Raw genomic sequence first — 22,682 nt, forward strand, 5'->3', positions numbered from 1 at the left:
CCCCATACCAACTGTGAAGCATGAAGGTGGAAGTGTGATGGTTTGGGGATGCTTTGCTGCAGGAGGACCTGGCCAGCTCACCATCATAGAATCCACCATGAATTCTATGGTGTATCCGAGGGTGCTTGAGCAACATGTGAGATCATATGTGAAAAAAATTCAAGCTGAAGCAAAACTGGAACCTGCAACATGACAATGACCCAAAACATACCTGTAAATCCATTAATGACTGGGAAAGGAAAAAATGGAGAGACCTGGAATGGCCGAGTCAAAGCCCAGATCTTTATCCCATCGAGATGCTGTGGGTGACTTGAAAAGGGCTGTACATGCAAGAAACCCCTCAAATATCTCACTGCTGAAAGTATTCTGCATTGAGGAGTGGGGCAAACTTTCTTCAGACCTATGTCAAAGACTGGTAGATGGCTACAAAAAAACAAAATCACTGAAGTTATTTCAGCCAAAGGGGGTAACACTAGCTATTAGGTGGTAGGGTGTCCTAACTTTTTCCTCAGTTAGAATATGCATTTTTGTTGATATACTGTATTTGGTTTAAGGAGTAAACAACAAACAAAACAGTGTTTATTTGCAATTAAATCACATTATTTTCCAGAGATAAAGAAAAACAAGATCAGACATTGATATGTGAACATTTCTTAATAAAGAACTGAGTATTTCATAGGGTGCCCTAATTTTTTCACATGACTGTAGATGTCAAATTTATTTGAACTGGGATGGCTGCCATTGAAGGATCATGTTTCAATGTCATTGATGGCCGTCAATGACAGTCATGAAGAGGAGAAAGTGACCCCAAAAAGGCCCCAGTCAGACATCATTTTAAAATGCTTTTATCGGCCGATATTATCGGCTACTCGATAATATCGGACAACTGTAGAAGTGACCGAAAACAAAAGTTTTCTGTTTTTAGTATATATTTTTTGTAACGTTTGTGTCTTGGTGGTCATGTTTTGGTGTCCTTTTCCCTTTCGCTCAGGCGAACTAGGATGGGAGCTGTACATTGACCAGAAGGACATGGCGACGGTGTACCAGGCCATCATGGAAGCGGGACGAGAGGAAGGCATCGACAACTTCGGCACCTACGCCATGGCTTCCCTCCGGCTGGAGAAGGGCTTCAGAGGATGGGGAGCTGAGGTACAAACACTCGAGCGCATTCTAGGCTTTTTCATGACTCTGTTATTTGTGTTTGTAGATGAACTGTGACACCAACCCACTGGAAGCGGGCTTAGACTATTTCATCAAACTCAACAAGGTAACAATGTTTGTTTGGGTTAGTGATTTACCAACTGTGGATATAATCGCTTTGAATCTTGACACGTTCTCTCGAGCAGCCGGCGGACTTCATCGGCAAGGCGGCACTTCAGGAGATAAAAGCCAAGGGCCTGAAGAGGAAGTTGTCTTACCTCGCGGTGGAGACGGACGACATTGACCCGGAAGGCAATGAGACTGTGTGGCACCAAGGCGAGGTTAGCCACTGCCGCTTTTTTAGATTAAATGATATCTATCGGATGATGTGTGAGCGCATTTGGTCACGCAGGTGGTCGGCAATACCACGTCGGGGGCTTACAGCTACAACGGCCGGCACAGCCTGGCGTTCGCCTACCTCCCTGTGGGGCTCTCCTCAGTGGGCCAGAAGGTGGAGGTGGAGTTGCTGGGAAAGAAATACCCAGCCTCGGTAATCCAGGAGCCACTGATGCTCACCGAGCCTACACGGACTCGCCTGCAGAACAAAGCCAAGAGCAAAGCTTAAGAACACATTGGTCAGGAATCCCGTTATTTGGACTCTGGCGCGTTCTCGGTCCAGTTTTATGATATTCGTGAATCACAATGTCTTAAAATCATTTTAGAATTCCACGGTTTACATTTTGTTTGGTATTACTTTGCTAATAATGTAATTACTGTGGGTGTCGTATTACAATTTTGTACAGTTTTTATAATTAAATTAACATACTGCACATGAATACCTTAAGAAATAAATTATCTTCTGGATGGATATATTTTGATGAAATATAATAAATATCGGGGCTGTAAATTTTCCTTTTTTTGTCAGCCAAATGCATTTTTTGTTTGTTTTTAAATAAAAAACAACTACTTTCGCATCGTTTTAGGGTGTTGTGCATACTATTATTCAACTTTTTGAGGGGTTTAAAAATATAAAAATCTACTTTTTCATATTAGGGTGTTGTGTGTACAATAGATAACAAAATGGGGAAAAATTTAATCGCTGGAGGAACCTTTAACTATAGTGACCGGTGGATATATATATATATATATATATATATATATGGTGAGTTACACAAAGTTACATCGAGTCGAAATCGCAAGTAAAAAAATGAAGAAAAAATGTGTTTGTCGTTTATAAAAAAGTTTTGCATGGCAAACTGCGACCTCTAATGTGCGTGTGTGATACTGAACCAATACTGAACAGACGCTCAAACTTGAATTCACATTACAGTAGAGCTGCAGCTATCGATTATTTTAGTTGTCGATTAATCGATGAATTAGTTCGAATAATCGAGTAATCGGATAAGGAACAAAGAATTAAAATACCTTAGTTGAGCTTCAAACGGTATAAAAAAAGGATCTATGTACAACAAAAGAACAATTGGCTAACTTACATAGCAAAAGTCCGCTAGCTTAAATGCTATAAAAAAGGTTTTTTCTTAAATGCTCTTAAAAAATGGTTCAGACACATATTACCACAAAAATTGGCTAAATATACCTTTAAACTAGATTATAAATGCATTAAAAGACACATTAGCTAAAACAAAAACTTAACTTATGTTGATCTTAACAGGGAGCAGCTGGATTTAGCCATGTGAAATGAGGCAGACTGAAAGGCTGTGTATCCACCCAAATCAATAAAACAATGCAAACACTTTCAAAACAAACCATCACAACACCACTTTAAAGAAACGAATACTCAGGGCAGCAAAACGTAATTCGAATCTTTTTTTCTAATTGAATACTCGAGTTAATCAATTAATCGTTGCAGCACTACATTACAGTATTTCCAATGGGGGGAAAATGACCCATATCAACAGGAACTGACCTAAAAATGCCCCATAATCTACAGGAAAGTAGCCCAGAAATGCCCTAAAATCAATAGGAAACGATATAAAAATGCGCAGGAAGTGACCCTGCTATGCCCTAAAATGTACAGGAAGTGAACCAAAAACTAAAATGAACTTTGTTACTGCCTATCATTGACTACAACAGAGTCCCCATTTAAGTCCAAAATGTGCAAATTCTGCATTCCGAAACCTCGGTAGAAGTGCGACCTCTATGGTGCGTTTGTGGCACTGAACCAATACTGGACATACGCGCCATCAAACTTCAATGGCCCAATTAACTTCCAATGGGAATAAAATGACCCAATATCAACAGGAAGTGACCTTAAAAATGCTCCAAACTCGAATTCACAACGTTTTTATGAGGATATTTGTAGTTTTGTTGTTGCTGTTATATATATTAATTGGTGTTTTGGAATTGTTCAGTAAAAAAAAAGAAAAAAATGTTTTTATGCGTGCAAAAGATAAGAAACATACCACGGGTGCAAAAACAAATTGAAGTTATTATCATTTTCAAGATAACATTCTGCCAGGTAAATTACTTTTACTTTCAAACATAGAAATCTGCATCACTTCGTCTACATCGTGTATGGAAAAAAAAAAAAACGTTTAAAAATGGATGGAAATTGAAAAATCTGTAACTATTTTATAGTACAAACGCCAATGACTATAACGGTATGCTTATGGAATGGCCCCGAAGCAAAATGGCCGACGTACGACGACGTTTATGCTCATATATATGCTTTCACTTCCGCATCACGTGCGGGTGGGTCTGCGTCCTCCCGCCTCACGTCAATCACGTGACCTTGGCTGTGACAGAGTCACTTGATTGGCTGCTGAGTCGGCGGCAGCGGTTTCAAGAGTCGTGGCGACATTTTACGGATGCTACTTTAGTTTCCTCTTTTAAAATGTGTCACGCGAAACTTTTCTGTTTGCCGTTTTTGTGCCCTTGACCAACTTTGTGAACGCCACTAGACTCAACTTTCAAAATGACAATGGCCGAGAGGTTGGGCGTCTTCGCCTTGTTGTTGACCCTCGGTTCCCCGGCGGCTTCGGGCTCCAGTCAGCCGCACATCGTATTCATCCTGGCGGACGATTTCGGCTGGCACGACGTAGGCTACCATGGCTCGGAGATCAAGACGCCCAACCTGGATAAGCTGTCGGCAGCAGGGGTCCGCCTGGAGAACTACTACGTCCAGCCGCTGTGCACCCCTTCGAGGAACCAGCTCATGACCGGACGATACCAGGTGAGACCCTCGGATGGACAGGCAGCCCACTACCAGTGTTTAAAATTGGGGTATCGATATGTTGATACATCGCGAACTTTTTGTATCCCAATATTCTTTTTAAATTAATTAATTAATTTAATAGGGACAGTACACATTGATGAACATGTTATTCATATGCTCCCAACCAATAATCGATATACCATTTTAAGAAAATAGTCACTACTACTACTTCCATTAGAATAAAATTAACTCATGGGCTGCCATTGACGGCGCTAGACGAAGTAACCCAGTTTTTAAGCACTCATGCTTGCTATGAGCTCAAGTAGTCATGTGATAACGTCTGTAAAAGCAGGAACCAAAGAAACTAGTTACACTTAAGCGCAACTAGGGGGCAACAAAGCAGTACAAATGACGACAGGCAATCAGAGGACATGACAGCAAATTTAATGTGGTGTTTTCAATAGCGCTTAGAACAAATTAGGGGATTAACATGTAAAAAGCTATTCATTATACAAAAAAATGTTGCAAAAGGCTACTCCAGAACCAAATCATTTCGTATCTTGAGTAGGCAAAACCACTAAATTTTCCGTCATGCCGTACCGCGCAATGAGTTAATTTTTATGTCCCAAAAATGCAGTGACAGATTCGTGGCTTGGAGCGGCAGCCCTTACCCCTCTCTCACCGGTTGTTGCTTCGTCCTGTGTCTGTCGCTGTGCTGTAGAATAGACACAATGGCTGAAGGTGTTAAAACTAAAACCTGAGACCCCCCCCCCCCGAATTAATGGAATTATAGTTCATGTATTCTTTTGGGAAAATCCTGCTCGACATACAACCTTTTCGATTTACAAACTAGGTCCTGGAACGAATTAACTTCATATGTAGAGGTACAACTGTACAAGTCTTAGATTGCCCCGCCCACTCGCCCCGCATTAGCTAACCACTTTATGTGCGGCTATGGAACGCACATGCTTTAATTGACTCAAGAGATCATGTAACAGGATTCATTTGTGTCTCAGACGTAGAAAGGAAAGATAGTGACAAATTCAGCAGGTACAGCAACTAGAAAGTGTCAAATTTTTTCTGCCATTTTTTTAACCTGTTTTGATTGGATCAGTGTTTTTTTGCTATAAGCATGTGGCATGAAGGACGCAGCGTTTGTCACACAATGGTGTCACTTTTTTGTGACTACCCGTTATTTCCTTCATTATTGGAGGACTAAGAAACTTTGAGCAATTATCTTTCATATGAAGGTAATTTATACTAGTTGTATATCGCTTTAATGTGGCTTAGAAAACAGTGATCCACCGTCAACAATATGTATGTGAACTTACTGTATGTAGTTGTTCCACATCAATCTCTGAAAATATTACGTACATGACTTAAGTATTTGGGATTTAATGAATTTAGATTTCAGCCCAAAATACATCATGTGATTTTGTTCTTGAAAAATGAAAAGTTGCTAGCATGGGAGGACTTTGGCTACCGAAAAGAAACGGACGGCTTATGGGAGGAAGGACAGCAGGACCTCCAACATGATTTCACGTTCACGTTACTATCATCCCTCACTTTACACAAAATTTTAGGCAAGTAAATGCTGTCATGAACGTTCCCCACCAGTTACAATAGTTCCCTTCAGCTGGTTTAGTGTGTCTAGCAATGGTAAAACAAATACTATAACGTGGTTAGTTAGCACGCCAAGACGGCTAAGTAGTTTCCTCTCTACGATTAGCCTACTTTTGTAAAGTCGTCCACCATTCTAAACATCTGTTCAAAATAACATTTTCATAATAAAGCCTGTGGTTTTTTTTTCTCTCTGGCGACGTTCTGTGTTTAGAGGGTGTGTGTGTGTGTGTGTCTAATGTGTAAATAATGATACGAGTCATACACACGCGCTCTGTTGCTTGCTCTCGCGCTCCATTAATATTCAACTAATTAATATTAATAGTAGTAGTGGTATGTGTTTTACTTAAAACCAATTTGATCATATATTGTTTAAGTCCATTTCTTTTTTTGTTCTTGTTCTAATGTTGACCAACTTGAGCTGTGGCTGTGGGTTTCGTTATATTAAGTTATATTTATTTCAATTTTATTTAAAATATTTCAGTTATTAATTGTTTTTTTTTTTTATTTTTTTTTATTCGTGTTGATGTTCCAATTTGCAAATATGTTGTGAAAAAAATCCTGTTAAATGGAAAAAAGTTGTATCTATTTTTTTTAAATTAACCCAATCATCTCAAAATAACACTTTTTAGAGCTATAATTGCAATACCATGAAACCGCTGTGTTAATGCTTACGGTTGTCTGCCTAATCTGTATTAGTTGCCAACACATCCCGTGAGGAACAATTGAACAAGAAGAAGTTGCGCGACCACTTCCCCTCTGGCTCCCTCGTTCACCACTGCGTCACATGTTTGACATTGGCAGATCCACACGGGCATGCAGCACCAGATCATCATGCCGTGCCAGCCGTACTGCGTCCCGCTGAATGAAACGCTGCTGCCTCAGCTGCTATCCCAGGCGGGCTACGCCACGCACATGGTGGGCAAGTGGCATCTGGGCATGTACAAGAAGGACTGCTTGCCCACGCGCCGCGGCTTCCAGTCCTACTTAGGTTTGTGTGAACGAGTTGCAATTGCACTTTTCAAGTTAACCAGGCATAAAACAACCATCAAGTTAGAGCTCGACCGATATGAGATTTTCAAAGGCTGATACGGATTTAAATAAAAAAAAAAATCTGAGAAATATATATATATATATATATATATATATATATATATATATATATATATATATTTTTTTTTTTTTAAACACATTGATTATGAAAGAAAGTTGAAATTATATAACTGTAAAATACATACTGTATTATAAGTGAAAAAAAATCTTCTACTTCCTTTTGTAAAACTGGCCACTAGATGGTGCAAAATCATAAAGAACAAATATCACCCACACATTGCGCATAACAATTATCTTATCATACCCGTCCGATATATTGCCAGATATCGACCGATCTTAAAAAAAATCTGCGTATCGGCCTGATATATTGTCGGGCGAATATATCGGTTGACCTTCATGAGAGAGCTCATCACAAAAATAGTGTTATTGTTTGTCAGTTTGTTAATGTATGATGATACTATAATATGCGACAATTCACCCTTTCTGCTATTCTTATAATTGTATTTAATTTTAATCTTAATGTACACGGGCTCCTGGCTATAAGCTTTGAGTAGCTTCTTAAGGAGACCTTACTCACACATGATCCTAGCTCAGCATTATGAGATGATGTACACTTTGTGAATATGGATGTGTGTGTGAATAAATTGAAATTAATACGTACTACATTACCAAAACAATAATAGTCCTTCAGTTAACGGACCCATTTCAAGGAATAGGGGGAAATTCTAATAGCCGTGGAAAGAGTTTTACCTGTTTCAGTGAGAAGATGAATAGTTTTTTTTTTTTTTGTTCGTGAACTACATACCCACATAAACGAACATCGAGGTACCATTTAGCTTAGCAAGGAGAGGCATGAAGGTAATTTTTTTGAGTGTCCCAGAGCTCACGAAAATTGAAAAAAAAGCACCTTTATCAAGGCTTAATCACCTGTGATTGCGTATATCAGTCCGCCAAAACAGCCTGATAGCACAGATATAAGTACGCCTGCCCCTCTGCTATTGGATGCGTTGTAGACGTTAGGGCGGCGGCGCTCTGAAAATAGAGCAAGGCTCTTTTTTGGGCCCCGCAAATTAATTCAAACTTGCCGTTCCGTCCAAGACTGCCGTCCACCATCACTATTGCCGAAAAGTCCAATTCAAAATACTGTAATGCCCGGATGGGGGGAAAAAGGTGAGGAGTTGGTATTGGCTTACCCACTTTATTCAGATTCAGATTTCCTTAATTGTCATTGTTGTAGCAATAATAAAGAAAAACGATAACAGTGGGCTGCCGCGACATGCGACCGCTAACTCTTGCTATCTCTCCTGTTCTCCAGTTCTTACTACTCACTTACCCCTACGTCACAGCTCCCCAGTCCGATCGTCTCTTAAGGTGGCTGCGCATAGTTACAGACATTACAATACACCATAAATAGGTTGCCGCTGAATCCTTCACACTAGGCTGCCACTAGTTTGAAACAGCCTTTAAAAAAATAAAATCTAATTTGCAAGGCTTTTATTTTGGTGTGGCGGTGCGCCACAGTCTTTTATTTGTAGGAGAAACACTGATATTTGAAGTAAAGACCATCTGCTACTTTCTTTTTGTAAAACTGGCCAATAGATGGTGCAATATCACAGTTAACAAAGATCATCACCCATACATTGAACGTAACAGTTATCCTTTTATACCCATCTGATTTATCAGCAGATATCGACCGATCTTGACAAAAGTTCACATATTGACCCAATATATCGGTTGACTTTCATTAGAAAGCTCATCACTCAAACAGTGGCTTATCGTCATATATCGGCTATAAATTGATAGATCTTCATCTCTACCTTGACATTTTAGGACCTTGGTATATCGAAAAACCTGTCTAACACCGATTATCCATTAGTGAGATTTACTGATCACGATCTCAATTACACAGACGACATGTCAATATTTCATGCCATGATCCAATCCTTTTGAACTGGGAGGGTCTTTTTAACACAGGCTTATTGCTATGCACTAAAGGCTACCTGACGGGAAGCGAGGACTACTACACTCACGTGCGGTGTAGCCCCATCGCCGCTCTCAACCTGAGCCGCTGCTCATTGGACCTCCGTGAGGGCGAAGAGGCAGCCCCGGAATACAAAGGCCATTATTCCACCGAGCTGTTCAGCCAAAGAGCCGTGCAGATTATCGCCAAACACGACCCCGTAAAGGTGACTGGGCTTGCAACTGTAGGGTTGCGTAGTTATAGAATGAACACTTTCATGCACAATTATGATTTTTTTTTTCTTATATTTGACATCCAGTTTTTGTATTAGTGCTGCTCGCACATATTTTGTGATGAGCAATAAAACATATGTCATTTTACTGTAAATAAGACAATAACAGTGAACTGCTACCTCTACAAAAAACCCAATTGAGTTGGAGTAAAATCCTGTAAACAGTGGTAAAATGCTGACGATTGTAAGCGTGCTTGTTTTTCAGCCTCTCTTCCTATACGTGGCACTGCAAGCCGTTCACGCGCCGCTGCAGGTGCCCGAGCGCTACGTGGCGCCCTACGCCTTCATCCGGGACCCGCAGCGTCGGACGTACGCAGGCATGGTGGCAGCCATGGACGAGGCAGTGGGCAACATCAGTCTGGCCTTGAGAAAGGCCGGACTTTGGGAAAACGCTGTTCTGGTCTTCTCCACAGGTAAAAACTAGAGTTGTCCGATAATGACTTTTTAACCGAAATCACGATATTGTCCAACTCCAAAAATTCGATACCAATACATGTAGTCGTGGATTTAGCATTTTATGGCTTATTGTATTGTGATGTCCCACATGATGCCTTAATAATGATAAATGTGACAATGTTTCAACTGTTGTTGAAATAAAAATTTTGCAGACATCAGTTTTTGGATCAAGTGCAAGTACGGAGTTCCAATTAGGCACCTATTCAGTCCTCACCGTGTGTATGTGGGTACACAAGTAGACGAATAGCGAACAAATCAGACTCTAAAGAGAAGTCAGACGCTGGGGTAAAGTGAAATTGGCTTTACTGTGGTCATCTTTCTCTTGACAAGAGCACTGACACTTTTTTGTAAAACTAAAAAACTAAAAATTGTGTCAATAATGTGAATAAATCACAAATAAAGAAAAGTATACACCACATCAGAGGTTGCGCTAGACTTTTTCGTTGGCTGTCATTTTGACTGACAGGGTCATAAAAATCCGGTCATAATCTATTTTTACCCGTCACTTAAATTTTTAAAATGATGATAATGACATTGTGGTGACCCTTTGTTTGGCATAATTCACCTTCCGTACTTGTGTGTCCATTTGGCCGAGCGCGTTACCGGTGTAGGTTCAAGCGCCTACACCGGCTGCGACAGTCACGTGACAGAGACACTTAAGAGCCGCGCGCGGTCCCCTCACTATCCACTCACTCTCGCTATATGATTGGCCGAAGAGTCGAAATGCTCTCCCGTGAAATGCCTGTTTAAAAATGATCCCGTTGTTACTTCTTGCGTTCGCTTATAAGTGCCCCTTTAAAAAGGAAAAGCGATGGATGATACTACAAACAGAGCGTATTATTAACAAATGTTAAAGTTGTATAGTCATCAGTGTTGTTAATAACGGCGTTACAATATAACGGCGTTACTAACGGCGTTATTTTTTTCAGTAATGAGTAATCTAATTAATTACTTTTCTCATCTTGGCAACGCCGTTACCGTTACTGAGGCGGGAAAGGCGTGCGTTACTATGCGTTACTAAGTTGGTTGAATAAAAAAAAAGTCTGAGAGAAAAGGACTCTCGGGGACGAGAGCAGAGCAGGAGTGGGGAAGACGCCGTTGCAACCACGATGCTAGGTGGCTTCAATAATACCTGACTGCAGCCATAGCCGACAAACTACGCCCACATGACACGGTAGATATCATATTATAGAACTAGATGCAAATGACAGACACTGCTGCATTGCCAACATGTTTTAAGGACTACATGCGTTTGTAAACAGCCGCCATCTTAAAGCAGTAGACCTCTCAGGAACTTAGGAAGGCCCTGATGTAGAGATCCTTCCTAGCGAACCTAAGTAATTTTTTAAAATCTAGAATGCTCCTAAATCGGCAAAATCTTAACTTAAATCTATCTTTAAATGATGAAACAGTTTTAAAACTTACACATGTTTAAAGTAGACAGAAGGGAACTAATGCAATAACGGGAGAAATTTTAACAACTTTAACGATTGATTCACAACTTTAAATGACTTCCACACATAGCAAAGGTTACTAGCTAGTTATCGCAATACCCTTGTGTCTAGTTAAGTGGAGGGTAAAGAATTGGGCTAGGGCCAATTGTCCCCCAAACCCTTTAAGCTTCACATTGTGTGACCTGTGTTTTTTTTTTTTTTTTTTTTTTTTTTTTTTTTTGGAGAAAAAAAAATAAAAAATCACTAGTTACTTTGCCAAGTAACTAATTACTCTTACATTCAGGTAACTGAGTTACTAACGCAATTACTTTTTGGGAGAAGTAATTTGTAACTGTAATTACTTTTTAAAAGTAAAATTAACAACACTGCATGGCACTAAATGCGTTAGTAGACAGCCGCCATCTTAAAGCAGTAGACTTTTTAGGACGGCTCTGTTGTAGAGAACCTTCCTAGCGAACCTAAGTAACTTTTTATCTAAACTACTTCTAAATCGGCAAAATCTTGACTTGAATCTATCTTTAAATGATGAAACAGTTTTAAAACTTTCATATGTCGAAAGTAGAGAGAAGGGAACAAATGCAATAATGGCAGCAATTTTAACAACTTTTAACAGTTGATTCAGGGTAAAGGGTAAATTTGGGTCAAGAATTGGGCTCGGGCCAATTGTACCAAAAACCTTCACAAAAAACTTCACATAGTGTGGCCAATTTTTTTTTTTTTTTTGAGGGGGGAAAAAAAAAAAGTAATTATCACCAATTACTTTGCCAAGTAACTAATTACTCTTACATTCAGGTAATTGAGTTACTAACGCAATTACTTTTTGGGAGAAGTAATTTGTAACTATAATTAATTACTTTTTTTCAGGAAGATTAACAACACTGATAGTCATATAGCGAGAATAAGAATCGTCACTGACAAGCGCAGGCCACCGCGAGTGCATAGTGAGGGGAATAGGATAGTGCGCCTACAGCTAACAAGACTCTTAACATTGCATACCGCTTCAACATATTCAACAGTATTTAGTTTTCATTCGTTTTAAATTAATATTCTGTCCGAACAAGCTTAACAGAGAATCCACACCGTGCCATCACACATCAAGCAGATTAATATGTAACTTTTTCTCCGCAGTGACAAAAACAGCTGACAGTGGTCCCCATTAGGTAGGTAGCCTACCATATGTAGCATATGGAACAATGAAATTAACAGTTCACCTGCTGTGACCTGAACGTAGTCTCACACTTTCCTCCTGGTGCGCATGGACTTGAATTGCGTGCCCGCTTGTGCAGTCCCTGTTTTTTCACCTCTTTTATCAACACCATCGTCGTTTTGGGGCTTTTTGAAGAAACTTCGGACACTCAGTTGCCTTGACATTGTTTCAGAGTAAGGCCAACGACGTCATCCATCGAGAGATAATAGCTAATTAATAAGCTCACTCGCCACCCTGTGGTCTGGGGTGTGAATTGCAACCGGTCAAAATGACTGATGGACTTCAGTTTTTTCCGTCACCGTTTTAAAAAATCGGTCAACGACGGAAAATATTCGGTTAACGCGACCCCTGATATAGATTTGAATAGCAATTGCAAGCAAGCAGTGAAATGTCACTATATTTTACCACAAATGCAAACAAAAAGTAATATGTATATCTCCAGTATACTACACAACGATCGTCAATATAAAACAAAGGAAAATGTAACTTACAAGCGATGCTTATATAAGGCACAAACAACGTGGTAAGATGGCAAGAACTGCTATAGTACAGTGGCTGCAGACATTATCTCGTCCATTTAGATCTCAATTCGCAATGAGCTCACGTGAACATATGATAACATCCATGATTTTTTTCATCAACAATGGCGATAACAAAAATGATTTCGTCAACAAACAATGTTTTCATGACGACGACCTCACAATGACGGACTAAAAACATGGCTTTGGAGCCTAGAACAGAACGACACAAATGACAGTTTTTGTGTGACGAGATGAAGAGACTAAAATGTAAAATAGAATTTTCATATTGTACGTGGAGTACGTCAGCTAGCATTGTAGCAGTTTTTGGCTCGTGTCACTCATGTGAGATGTGCTGCGCCTCTCCCTTACTCTCCTCACTGGAGTTGAGGATGTGTCTAAAGTTAGGCTGCGCTCCATCTTGCTTGTTTTGAAACACTGTAAGTTTTCTTATCTTGGAAAGAGAAAATATGCCTCACGGTTACCTCCTCACGGCAGGCCCTACTATCCCTGCACCTTTTTTTAACGCACCACACACATCATACTCCAGAGGAGAGCTCTGGCAAAGGGCGGTGGGACGGGCAGCTGGGCTGAATTTCCATGCTGCTGTGGGGGGAGGTCGGGGCTCCGGTCTCGCGTCGCCCCACGGTGGATCCTCGGCGTTCTCCTGCCTCCGCCTTCCCCTCTCTTCCCTCACTGGGTATCTGCCCCGTGCTCCGCCGCGGATTGCTGGCTGGGCGGCGGTGTATCGGCTGGATGTTGCCTGCTACGGCGGGGGACCCTGCCCTGGCCTGGGCTTGGTGGGCCGCTGGGGGCCCCCGTGGTGTGCCATGTCGGCTCGGGGGCTGCGGCGGTGGCTCTTGGCCCGGGTGGGCGGACAGAGTTGGGGACGGGCATGGGGTTGGTGGTGCGTCCCCTCTCGCCATCCCCGAGGGCCGGTAGATGGGCGCGCGGGTGGCCCGGGGGACATCCCTGGATCGCGGGGGGTGGGGGTGGGGGGGTCCTTTGCTGGGCTGCGCCCGCTCTCCCTCCCCTGGCTGGCTGGGTGGGGGCCGTGGCCCTGTGTCGGCGCCTGCGTGGCTGCTGCGTGCCCGGCGGGGCTCGCGTGCAGCTGGATGTTATTGGGCGTGCTCGGACAGGGGTCCAGGTGCCGGGATTGGCGATGGGGCGGCGTAGGGTCGGTCGCCAACGGGCTTACACTCACAAGGGATTCACACTATTACTGGGTTCTAGGTCACAGAGATGATTTGTGTACACTCTACCCCTTTCTATCACTTAGCTTATAGACTCCCCCACCTTCTTCCCCCTCTTTCCCTGGTCAACAGGGCCCCCACAAGGTGTCAACCGGAAATACATTTAGCTGACTATAGCACCAACATATTACTAGTTAGTGTAGTTAGGCGTTCAATGTATTTCTTGTTGTTGTTTGTGTTTGTTCTTTCTTCTCTTGTGTTTCTTTTCTTCTGTTCCCCCATAACCCCTTCATGTTTGCTGTTTTGTCATAATAAATGAGGTATGTTGAATGATCACAAAGGGAGTATGTCAGACTCTCAATGTGAAACTTTAAAACTTTTCAGACTATCCGGGCACTTAGACTTCCATTCTCCGTGTCAAACAGCTGAACAAGACAGGTTAAAAAAATAAATAAAAAAGTAAAGGTCTAGGCAGAGTCATCATCAGACGCTAAATGTAACTCCTAGCGTTAGCGAAGCATTAGCATCAGCTTCAGAATGGCGCGCGTCCTCTGAAAGCACTGGCCAGTGTAAAGCAGAGCCACTTGGCTTTTCTGGTCAGTAAGTGCAGAGGAGAGCCAGTTGGCGAAATGGCATTTAGCTAATAGTAAAGTTTCACCGGTGTATAAGTCGCAGGCCCAACTAAACGATGTAAAAAGTGCGACTAATAGACCAGAAAATTCGGTGAATATGAAAACTAAAGACTAAAGTTTTGTCAATATGTAACGTTTGCGTCTTTTTAACAGATAACGGAGGCCAGACGCTGTACGGCGGCAGCAACTGGCCGCTGCGAGGCAGGAAATGGTCACTGTGGGAGGGAGGAGTTCGCGGCGTGGGATTCGTGTCCGGGCCGCTTATCAAGAGGCCGGGCAGGACCAGCCGGGAGCTTGTGCACGTATCTGATTGGTTGCCCACACTGTTAGGCTTGGCTGGGGGAAGCCTTAACGCCACTAAGCCTCTGGACGGATTCGACGTGTGGAACGCCATCAGGTGATGGTTTTCTTATTTTGCTGTTCAGATGGTGAAAGATGAGGCACATTTACCACTCATTTAACTCAAAGGCATTAAAAGATGGTGGATGATGGCAGGAATAAGGAAACTTGGCTGCCATAGACCGGTCTCGAATGAACGACGGTTAATTTAATGATTCATCGGATTAATGTCGCTTTTTTCAATTACTTTCGCAATTTAACTTGAAGTTGTTTTAGGCATGTTTTAAGTAACAATGAAGGCAAAAGTCCGTTCACTTAAATGCCATAAAATTCTAACGTTTTTTTTTTTTTCTTTCCAATACTCTTAACGAATTGTTTAAACACATATGCCCACAAAAAAAACTGCTAAATATACTTCAGAACTAATGAATGCATAAACAAACATATTAGCTCAAACAAAAAGTTCGAACCTTATGTTTGTCTTAACAGGGAGCAGCTGGATTCAGCCATGTTAAATAAGTTATGTCATATTTGCTGTTGCCACTGGAGGGCAATGTATCCACCCAAATCAATGAAACTAAACGCAAACACTTTCAAAATGAACCATTACAAGGCCACTCTAATTAAACGAGTCCTCGAATCAGCAAAATTGGATTTGAAGCTTTTTTCAAATCGAATTACTCAAGTTGATTGATTAATCGTTGCAGCACTTCTCCGATACCGCTTATAGTGCGGAAAATACAGTGCATAAAACTTGTTACAGCTTTTAATGAAGGTTCTGAGTTTAAAACAAAAAATAATTTCTCAGTGCATACATCAGGCAAAAGTCCTGTTCATTCAGATAAAAAAAAGTGCTGCTGATTGACATTTTTTTTTCCTTGTAGGCAAAGCGCTGATATAAATTGTGTCAATGACTCATTTATTTTCTTTAAGCAAACTAAACAACAAAATTGGATAAAAAGGTGGTCGACTATAATGAATGTTTTCTTTATCCCACAGTTGTTCATCAATACAATCCAAAGTGAATTTCAAAGCACACTTACTTATTTACAGTTTTAATGGGAGTTTGTGTTGAAATGTTAAATGTGTTAAATGAATGGCTTTATGTTTGTGGTTTCTTTATAAAAAGAGATGAAAAATGCTTACAATCAAACAATCATTCAAGTGCTAGTACGCTTCTTCTAAACAATACAAACGGACCCTTAAGACTCTGATTAGCATAATCGCTAACTAGCTTAGCGCTCTATGCTAAGTAGTCTAATCAGCAAAGAATACAAAAAATTTCAATTGGCTTGATTTGTGACTGAGGCACATTGGATCTAACAACACAAAAGCCAATCTAACTGTCGACACTTCGTAATACAATATTATTGATTCAGCAACCCAACCTGAGTGTGTCAGTTAACTCTCTTTCTCTTGCTCTAATCACTAGCACGCGCTCGCAGCCTCACATTACACACAAACAAGGACCCAAACGGGACTGCTCATAGCTGCCGGCAAAAATCAATTCTCAAATTCGCTGGCAACGGATTTATTAATCGATTTAATCGATTAGCTGTTGCATCTTTAATTGGACATTTAGTGCTGTTCATGGCAAAGTATGATTGAAATGAGTGCCCTATAAAGGGTTAATTGGAGTTTTCTTATTAATTTACTCAGCAAATTCTTTACATAGACATACACCTGGGCCAACAGTGAACGAGTTAAAAATGGACTGGACACTGATTGGATTGCTGTCAATGGCACTGAAAAACACAGTTTACACAGATCCTCGCCATCAGTGGCGGCCAATGAGCTAATATTCATGTCACGTCATGAATTTATGTCCTCCAAAAGACAACTTTGGGTTGCAAACTTTTAAGTGAAAGTTTCTCAAGTGAGTGAGAGTTTACTCGTCATTTTGAACACATCCAAATTGTGTTTCCTGCATGGGTTTTTCGATGTGTCGGCCGCGGGCCGCCTAAATAAGGACGTGCTGAAGACTAGAGGTGAACGCAAAGGTCACGGCTTCACTTCGCCGCCGCTAATTGCTACCTCACCAGCGGCCGCAGAAAGAGTTATTTGTGTTATCAGACGTGGCTAAGCACATGACGGGCGGGTGCACTGTTTTAGATTTACACATCCCGCTTGTGTGTTGTTGAGAGTGTGAGTCAGCTTGCGTGTGTGTTTAACGCACCTCCCTCTATTTTTTTTCCAGTCAAGGATTCGCCTCGCCCAGGCTGGAGCTGCTGCACAACATTGACCCGATGTACGTGGATATCGCCCCATGTAGGTTGATGAGCGCACAATCACATGCAACAGTTATTGTTAACAGAGCTACCATGATGAAGCCACGAATTGATGATCGTATCCATCGACAGTTGTTTTGATATTCCATCTATCGTTTCAAGACGTTACTATTAAAAACTAAAATTTATCCGAATTGTCTTTTATGTATATATGTATGTGTATCTATGTACAGTGACCCCTCTTTTTCGCGGTTAATGGGGACCTGAACCCGCTATGATAAGTGAAAAACCGCGAAGTAAAATCTTGCCATTGATTTAAAAATCCATATTATTTAGTACATGTTTTGACCTACGGAGGGCGCCATGTTTTTATACCTGCAATGGACGCTCAGGACGATGATGTAGATTGTCACTGTCCCTCGACGAATAGTACTGGGTTACCACAATTCCTTCTACGTGGTGAGACGTCCAACACATGCGCTCATCAGTTAAAAGTGGGGAGTGCTTACTATTTGTGTTTTTATTGAGTCTTTTATTACCTTTTTATTGTCTCAAAATACTTTTTGCATGTGTTTCACTCTCATACTTTTAAGCATTGTGTTTTCTTGTGGTAGCTTTAAAGCAGATTGTTGATCTGTTGACCACATTAGTCATGTAGCATATTTAAACCACTCTCATTTGATATTACTACGTACGTACTTTAGTATGTTCTGTGTGTATGCATTACAGGCCTCTCTAATATTTTCAAGTGGGAGAACTTGCACAATTAGTGGTTGACTAAATACTTATTTGCCCCACTGTAAATACATCTCTACAAAGCATTTGGTCCTTTTTAATATTAAAGGAAAAAGTATTATCGATCAACTTACAATAAAGTACAGTGAACATTGTTTTGTTTGTAACCCCACTGTATAATAATAATTCAATAGACAAATACTATATGTACAGTGAAGGCAGAGAGTTGGGGGGGTGTAAAACGTTTTTCTTCCCTGGGGGGGGTTTGGGGCACTGCCTTAACTCTTAACTTAATTCGTCTAATTCATTTGTACTAGAAGGGACTGGAATGTCTATAACTGTCAATGGCAGCCAATGAGTTAAATGGAAAGATTTCAAGTTGCATCCTTTCTTTTTTTTTTTTTTCTAGGACACCCCTGGTTTAGAATCATTGCTTAACTAAAAATTGCGATTCCCCCCCCCCACCCCCCCCCGAGACTTTTAACCCCTAAACTGCAATTGACGGCAATAGGAGTCGAATCCATTAAACAGTGAGTGCTGGCAGCAATCAAATGAGGAATGCTGATAAGACGGAAACTGCGCTGTTGAAAGCGTCATCAGTCAACGTCGTTTACATGTCAACTTCTCGACATTCGATCCCCATGCGTGTGCGTTTATGGTTGAACCTCTTCCAGGAAACTGGTTTGGGGAGCACTTCACTCTATTATCCTGGCTTAATTCTATCATTCTTGTCTAAAACGTCGTTCTAAAACAAATACAGTACTATTTAGGCCGTGGATAACTTCCCTTTAGAAAATTCTGAAAACATGTTGTGTCTATTTGAGGTCCCGAAGCGAAACAACTGCGAGCATCCTCTCGAGACGGCGGCAAAGAAGTCTTCCGCTCAGGCTTTAACGTGTCCATCCACGCCGCCATTCGGTCCGGAAACTGGAAGCTGCTCACGGGATATCCAGGTGAGCAAATACTCACAAAAACCTTTCATTGACGGCGCTAGACGTCCAATCACGGGATATGTAGTCCCCCAAGGTACGTTCTAATGGGAAAATGGACAAGAAATGACCAAAATATGGACATAAACACATGGTCCATTATAATGCTTATTTATAAGGGATCTAAAACTGGAAGGGCATTATCTCCCATTTTACTTGGTCTATTGACTACAAGTAAAAACAAAGGTGAAGCTCCACTTGCGTCCTTTCGAAGTTAGAGGCTTGTAAGATGGCGCGCACAGGACGCGCTGGCGTGTCCACAGACCTTAGAGGGTTAAAGTGTGTACGACAGGAGAAAAAAAGTCTTAAATAGGATTATTACCTGAATTAGAATCATATTTTGGGACGATTCGACTATATACAAAAATTTAGCAAAGCGCAGATGACGAGAAATTAGTCTTTTAATCTGCCGGTTAGCCACGCCTACCATTATAGGGCTCTAGCGTCCCCAACAGGTGGATGACGTCAGCGGAGTCACGATTTCATCTGATTTCGTATGCACCCCATTGAGGGGGAATTATTCACAACGAGGAAAATGCGATGAAGAGAGACTCAAAATGTCATTGTTTCAGTCTCTCTACTCCAATATTTTTTCAGTGTATTCTTTTCATCCAAGTATTTTTTCCCAATAGCTAAATAAATGGCTTGAGAAGGACCAGTCAGCCCGTTGAGGGGGAATTATTCAGAACGAGAAAAACGTGACAAAGAGAGCCGCCGAATGTCATTGTTTCAGTCTCTCTACTCCAATATTTTTACAGGATATTATTTTTATCCAAGTATTTTTCCTCAATAGCTAAATAAGTGGCATGATCATGACAAATAAGTCTTTTGTTAAATGGAATATGAAATAATAAAAATACTTTTTATTCAAGACGACATGGCAAAATTACTCCATAATGGTCAAAACTGTCGACTTCACCTTTTTATGTCGCACCTCCCGAACAATATTTTATGCCACCTAAATCAAGCTTATGTCATTTCCCTTCCCCGGCTTCGGAGAATGTAAACAAGACAAGAGGTGTGACAGCTAGCTGACATGCTAACCCGAGCCGAATGATGTTTCAAAGTCTTTGAAGAGGAAAATCACACATAACGAGCCCGGATCATTTCACATGACGACTGGGTTGTCGATTGTTTTCGCTGATCGGCAAACCGCCCGGCGAAGAGCAATTTACAGCTCGTTCCCCTGCTACTACGGACAGGGGAGCTCGCCGGGGAAGCAGCTGAACAAACCGGCTGACGTCGGAGGAGCGTGTAGCTGCCAAATGGTCAACACGAATATGGCAAAATAATGCTTTACTACACGGCAAAATCGTAAACAGCGAGAGACTCAGTAGAGGAGGGCGGCTGCAGTTGTTGTGCAGCTAACATGTGCAGCTAATGTGTATGAGGAGAGCTTTTTACATGCCCATCCATAATCAAACGTAAGTAGTCCTTTATTTAAAGAAAGTTAGTAGTGTTTACTTTGTAATCGCTGTATTCGCGACTATTTTTAACTCAAAGTTGCAATTTCTGATCGGTCGGAAAATTTGACAGAACACCGGGCACATGAAGAGGGGAATAAGCCGAGTATAGTGCTCTCCCGGCGGGGAGATGTGCGACAGGCCGCTGGTTGTCGGCCGAGGGGTCAAGGAGCGTGTCAGCCACAAAATGCAACCCACCTACATATTAAAATGATCCCAGTATTTGACATAATACAAAACACGATGTTTACTCACTTCCTCGTTAGTTACATGGTCCCACAGGAGTAGGGCTTGTTTTTTCGCCAATATCCACCGGGGAATGGGAACCTTTTGAAACCCCAAAATGGCGCACACACCTCTCCTTCGTACAGCAAGATTTTTCTGCAGCCGTTTGGCTGACATGATGCAAAAAAATTAACGTATTAATCCGCAAAATTAGCTGAATCCTTAGTCCTTCTCATACAACAGTACGGCTGTATAGTGAGGAGGACTCCTTCCTCCGTACACGTCACAGCGCCCTTTTTCTCAATTCGAGACTGTTGCCGAAAGTCACTCATTTTTATGGCGTGGGATCCAACAAACTAAATAAATATAGCGATCGCTTCCACACACATCCAAGCGGTCCATTTCATTCAGGAGCATAAAATACCGCGTGTATTATGAAATAAACATGCTTTTTCGTGTCACAGGCACTTTATTAAGGGTCAAGTTGTACTGTGCCTGAATGGGTTAATCCTCCCATGTGGTCTAGGTTGCCCCGTTTGGTTCCCGCTGCCCGACGGCAACGTCTCGTCTCCCCGCCTCTCGGAGCCCCTGAAGCCCATCATGCTGTTCGATGTAGAGAAGGACCCCGAGGAGAGGAACGAGGTGTCGGCAAGTCACCCCGCCGTGGTGGACCGCCTCCTGGCCCGGCTGAACCACCACCAGCAGAGCGCCCTGCCTGTCCACTTCCCAGACGACGACCCCCACTGTGACCCGGGGCCCACCGGGGCCTGGGGACCCTGGGCCTAGATGCCTGTCTCTGTAGTGGTGGTTTTGAACTCATTGGCTGGTGGTGATAAACATTCAATCTATTTGATTAGTAAATGTTGATTGAGTTCATGTGGCGCTTTTGAGCTTCAAAAACACCACAATGCTCGTACCATTGTAAGCATTCCTCAGATTCAAATGACTTTGTGCTAAAGGGCTCTATTTGTGATTGGCGGGTGAGGAATTTGGCACTTTCAGAGGATTCATTCGCAAAGAGCAGAAGCTAATTTTCTCTGGATGTATAAGCTCTTTGAACCTTGACTCCCATGACATTTGAACTCACCAAGGAAAACCCCCACTCTGCTCTATCGCACTAGTGACCTTTGAACCATGGTGTCAACACAGACCAACGAAAAAATCTCCAGAAGAAACCCATGGGGAAAAATTCTACTTTCCAGAAAGTTCTAAGTGCAAACAGCATTCTCTGAAGCGCTTGAATGATTTTTTTTTTTTTTTTTAACAAAATAAAAAGACTAACAATCATTTTTTAACACACACACACACACAAAAAACAGTGAAACATGAATATGTACAGTTTTACTCATTTTCGTTTTCACGATGACTGCCGCGTCCTGATTGGCTACTTGAGCATTAGCTCGCTTTCGATTGGTCATTACCGGTAGCCCGCCTCTGATTATTGGCTGTCGGGCGAGCTAAGCCCGTCCACCCAGCCAGCAGCGGTTCGCCACTAGCTTCGTGAAGGTTGGCGGTGGCCATTCATTCTTCTGCGGTCCGCTGGAGGACGTGGAACGAAAACGAGCTGAAGGCGGCGGACTCAAAGGAAAGTGAATGCTCGCCCAAATCTTGCCTCTCGCATAAAAAAGGGAAAAAATCTTCCAGCCACTTTGACAAAGGGAGAGTCGTCAACCGTGTGGGAAGGCGTTTTGAAAAGCTTCCCTCAGCATCTTTCGTGCCAACGTAAGTTTGGAGATACCATCTCTTCTACTAATTTATACAAATGTCCCTCACACTTTCCTAGTTTACACCTTATTTTCTTATGCATTTTCGAGCTGAGGCGGGACATTCCCCAACTCGAAGCCGAATTGACTGTCACTTTTTTCGGTTTAAAGCTGCTCTGGTGTGGCGTCCATCCAGCATATTTTTGTGGGGGTATTACTAGTTAAAACAAACATTCGATGTTGACAAAACAAGAGAAACCACTATGATGAGCTAAAATGACAGACTTCTTGTGGTGAAGA

The 22,682-nt window shown here is 41.8% G+C and overlaps 3 protein-coding genes across 7 annotated transcripts in view; all 3 read left to right on the forward strand.

The window, feature by feature from the left end:
- Positions 1-2,058, forward strand: part of dmgdh (dimethylglycine dehydrogenase) — a 45,301-nt gene extending 43,243 nt beyond the window's left edge. For all 4 annotated transcript variants that reach the window (XM_057819748.1, XM_057819749.1, XM_057819750.1 and 1 more), the window contains 4 exons: positions 992-1,149; positions 1,208-1,267; positions 1,347-1,481; positions 1,553-2,058. In XM_057819748.1, the coding sequence (XP_057675731.1) occupies positions 992-1,149; positions 1,208-1,267; positions 1,347-1,481; positions 1,553-1,765 (566 nt within the window). In that variant the 3' untranslated portion in view covers positions 1,766-2,058. The remainder of the gene's footprint in view (positions 1-991; positions 1,150-1,207; positions 1,268-1,346; positions 1,482-1,552) is intronic.
- A 1,869-nt stretch (positions 2,059-3,927) lies between these two features.
- Positions 3,928-21,973, forward strand: arsb (arylsulfatase B). The gene is made up of 8 exons (XM_057819199.1): positions 3,928-4,333; positions 6,740-6,926; positions 8,984-9,174; positions 9,446-9,653; positions 14,854-15,097; positions 17,237-17,307; positions 18,827-18,955; positions 21,206-21,973. The coding sequence occupies exons 1-8, from the start codon at positions 4,076-4,078 to the stop codon at positions 21,463-21,465; spliced, it is 1,548 nt and encodes a 515-aa protein (XP_057675182.1). The 5' UTR covers positions 3,928-4,075; the 3' UTR covers positions 21,466-21,973.
- A 54-nt stretch (positions 21,974-22,027) lies between these two features.
- Positions 22,028-22,682, forward strand: part of lhfpl2a (LHFPL tetraspan subfamily member 2a) — a 65,483-nt gene continuing 64,828 nt past the window's right edge. The window contains exon 1 of one of the 2 annotated variants that reach the window (XM_057819336.1): positions 22,028-22,401. The gene's annotated coding sequence lies outside the window, so the exon portion shown is untranslated. The remainder of the gene's footprint in view (positions 22,402-22,682) is intronic. The other variant, XM_057819337.1, reaches the window with a different exon arrangement.

The sequence above is a fragment of the Corythoichthys intestinalis genome, chromosome 17, assembly GCF_030265065.1.
Source record: "Corythoichthys intestinalis isolate RoL2023-P3 chromosome 17, ASM3026506v1, whole genome shotgun sequence".
Classification (NCBI taxonomy): domain Eukaryota; kingdom Metazoa; phylum Chordata; class Actinopteri; order Syngnathiformes; family Syngnathidae; genus Corythoichthys; species Corythoichthys intestinalis.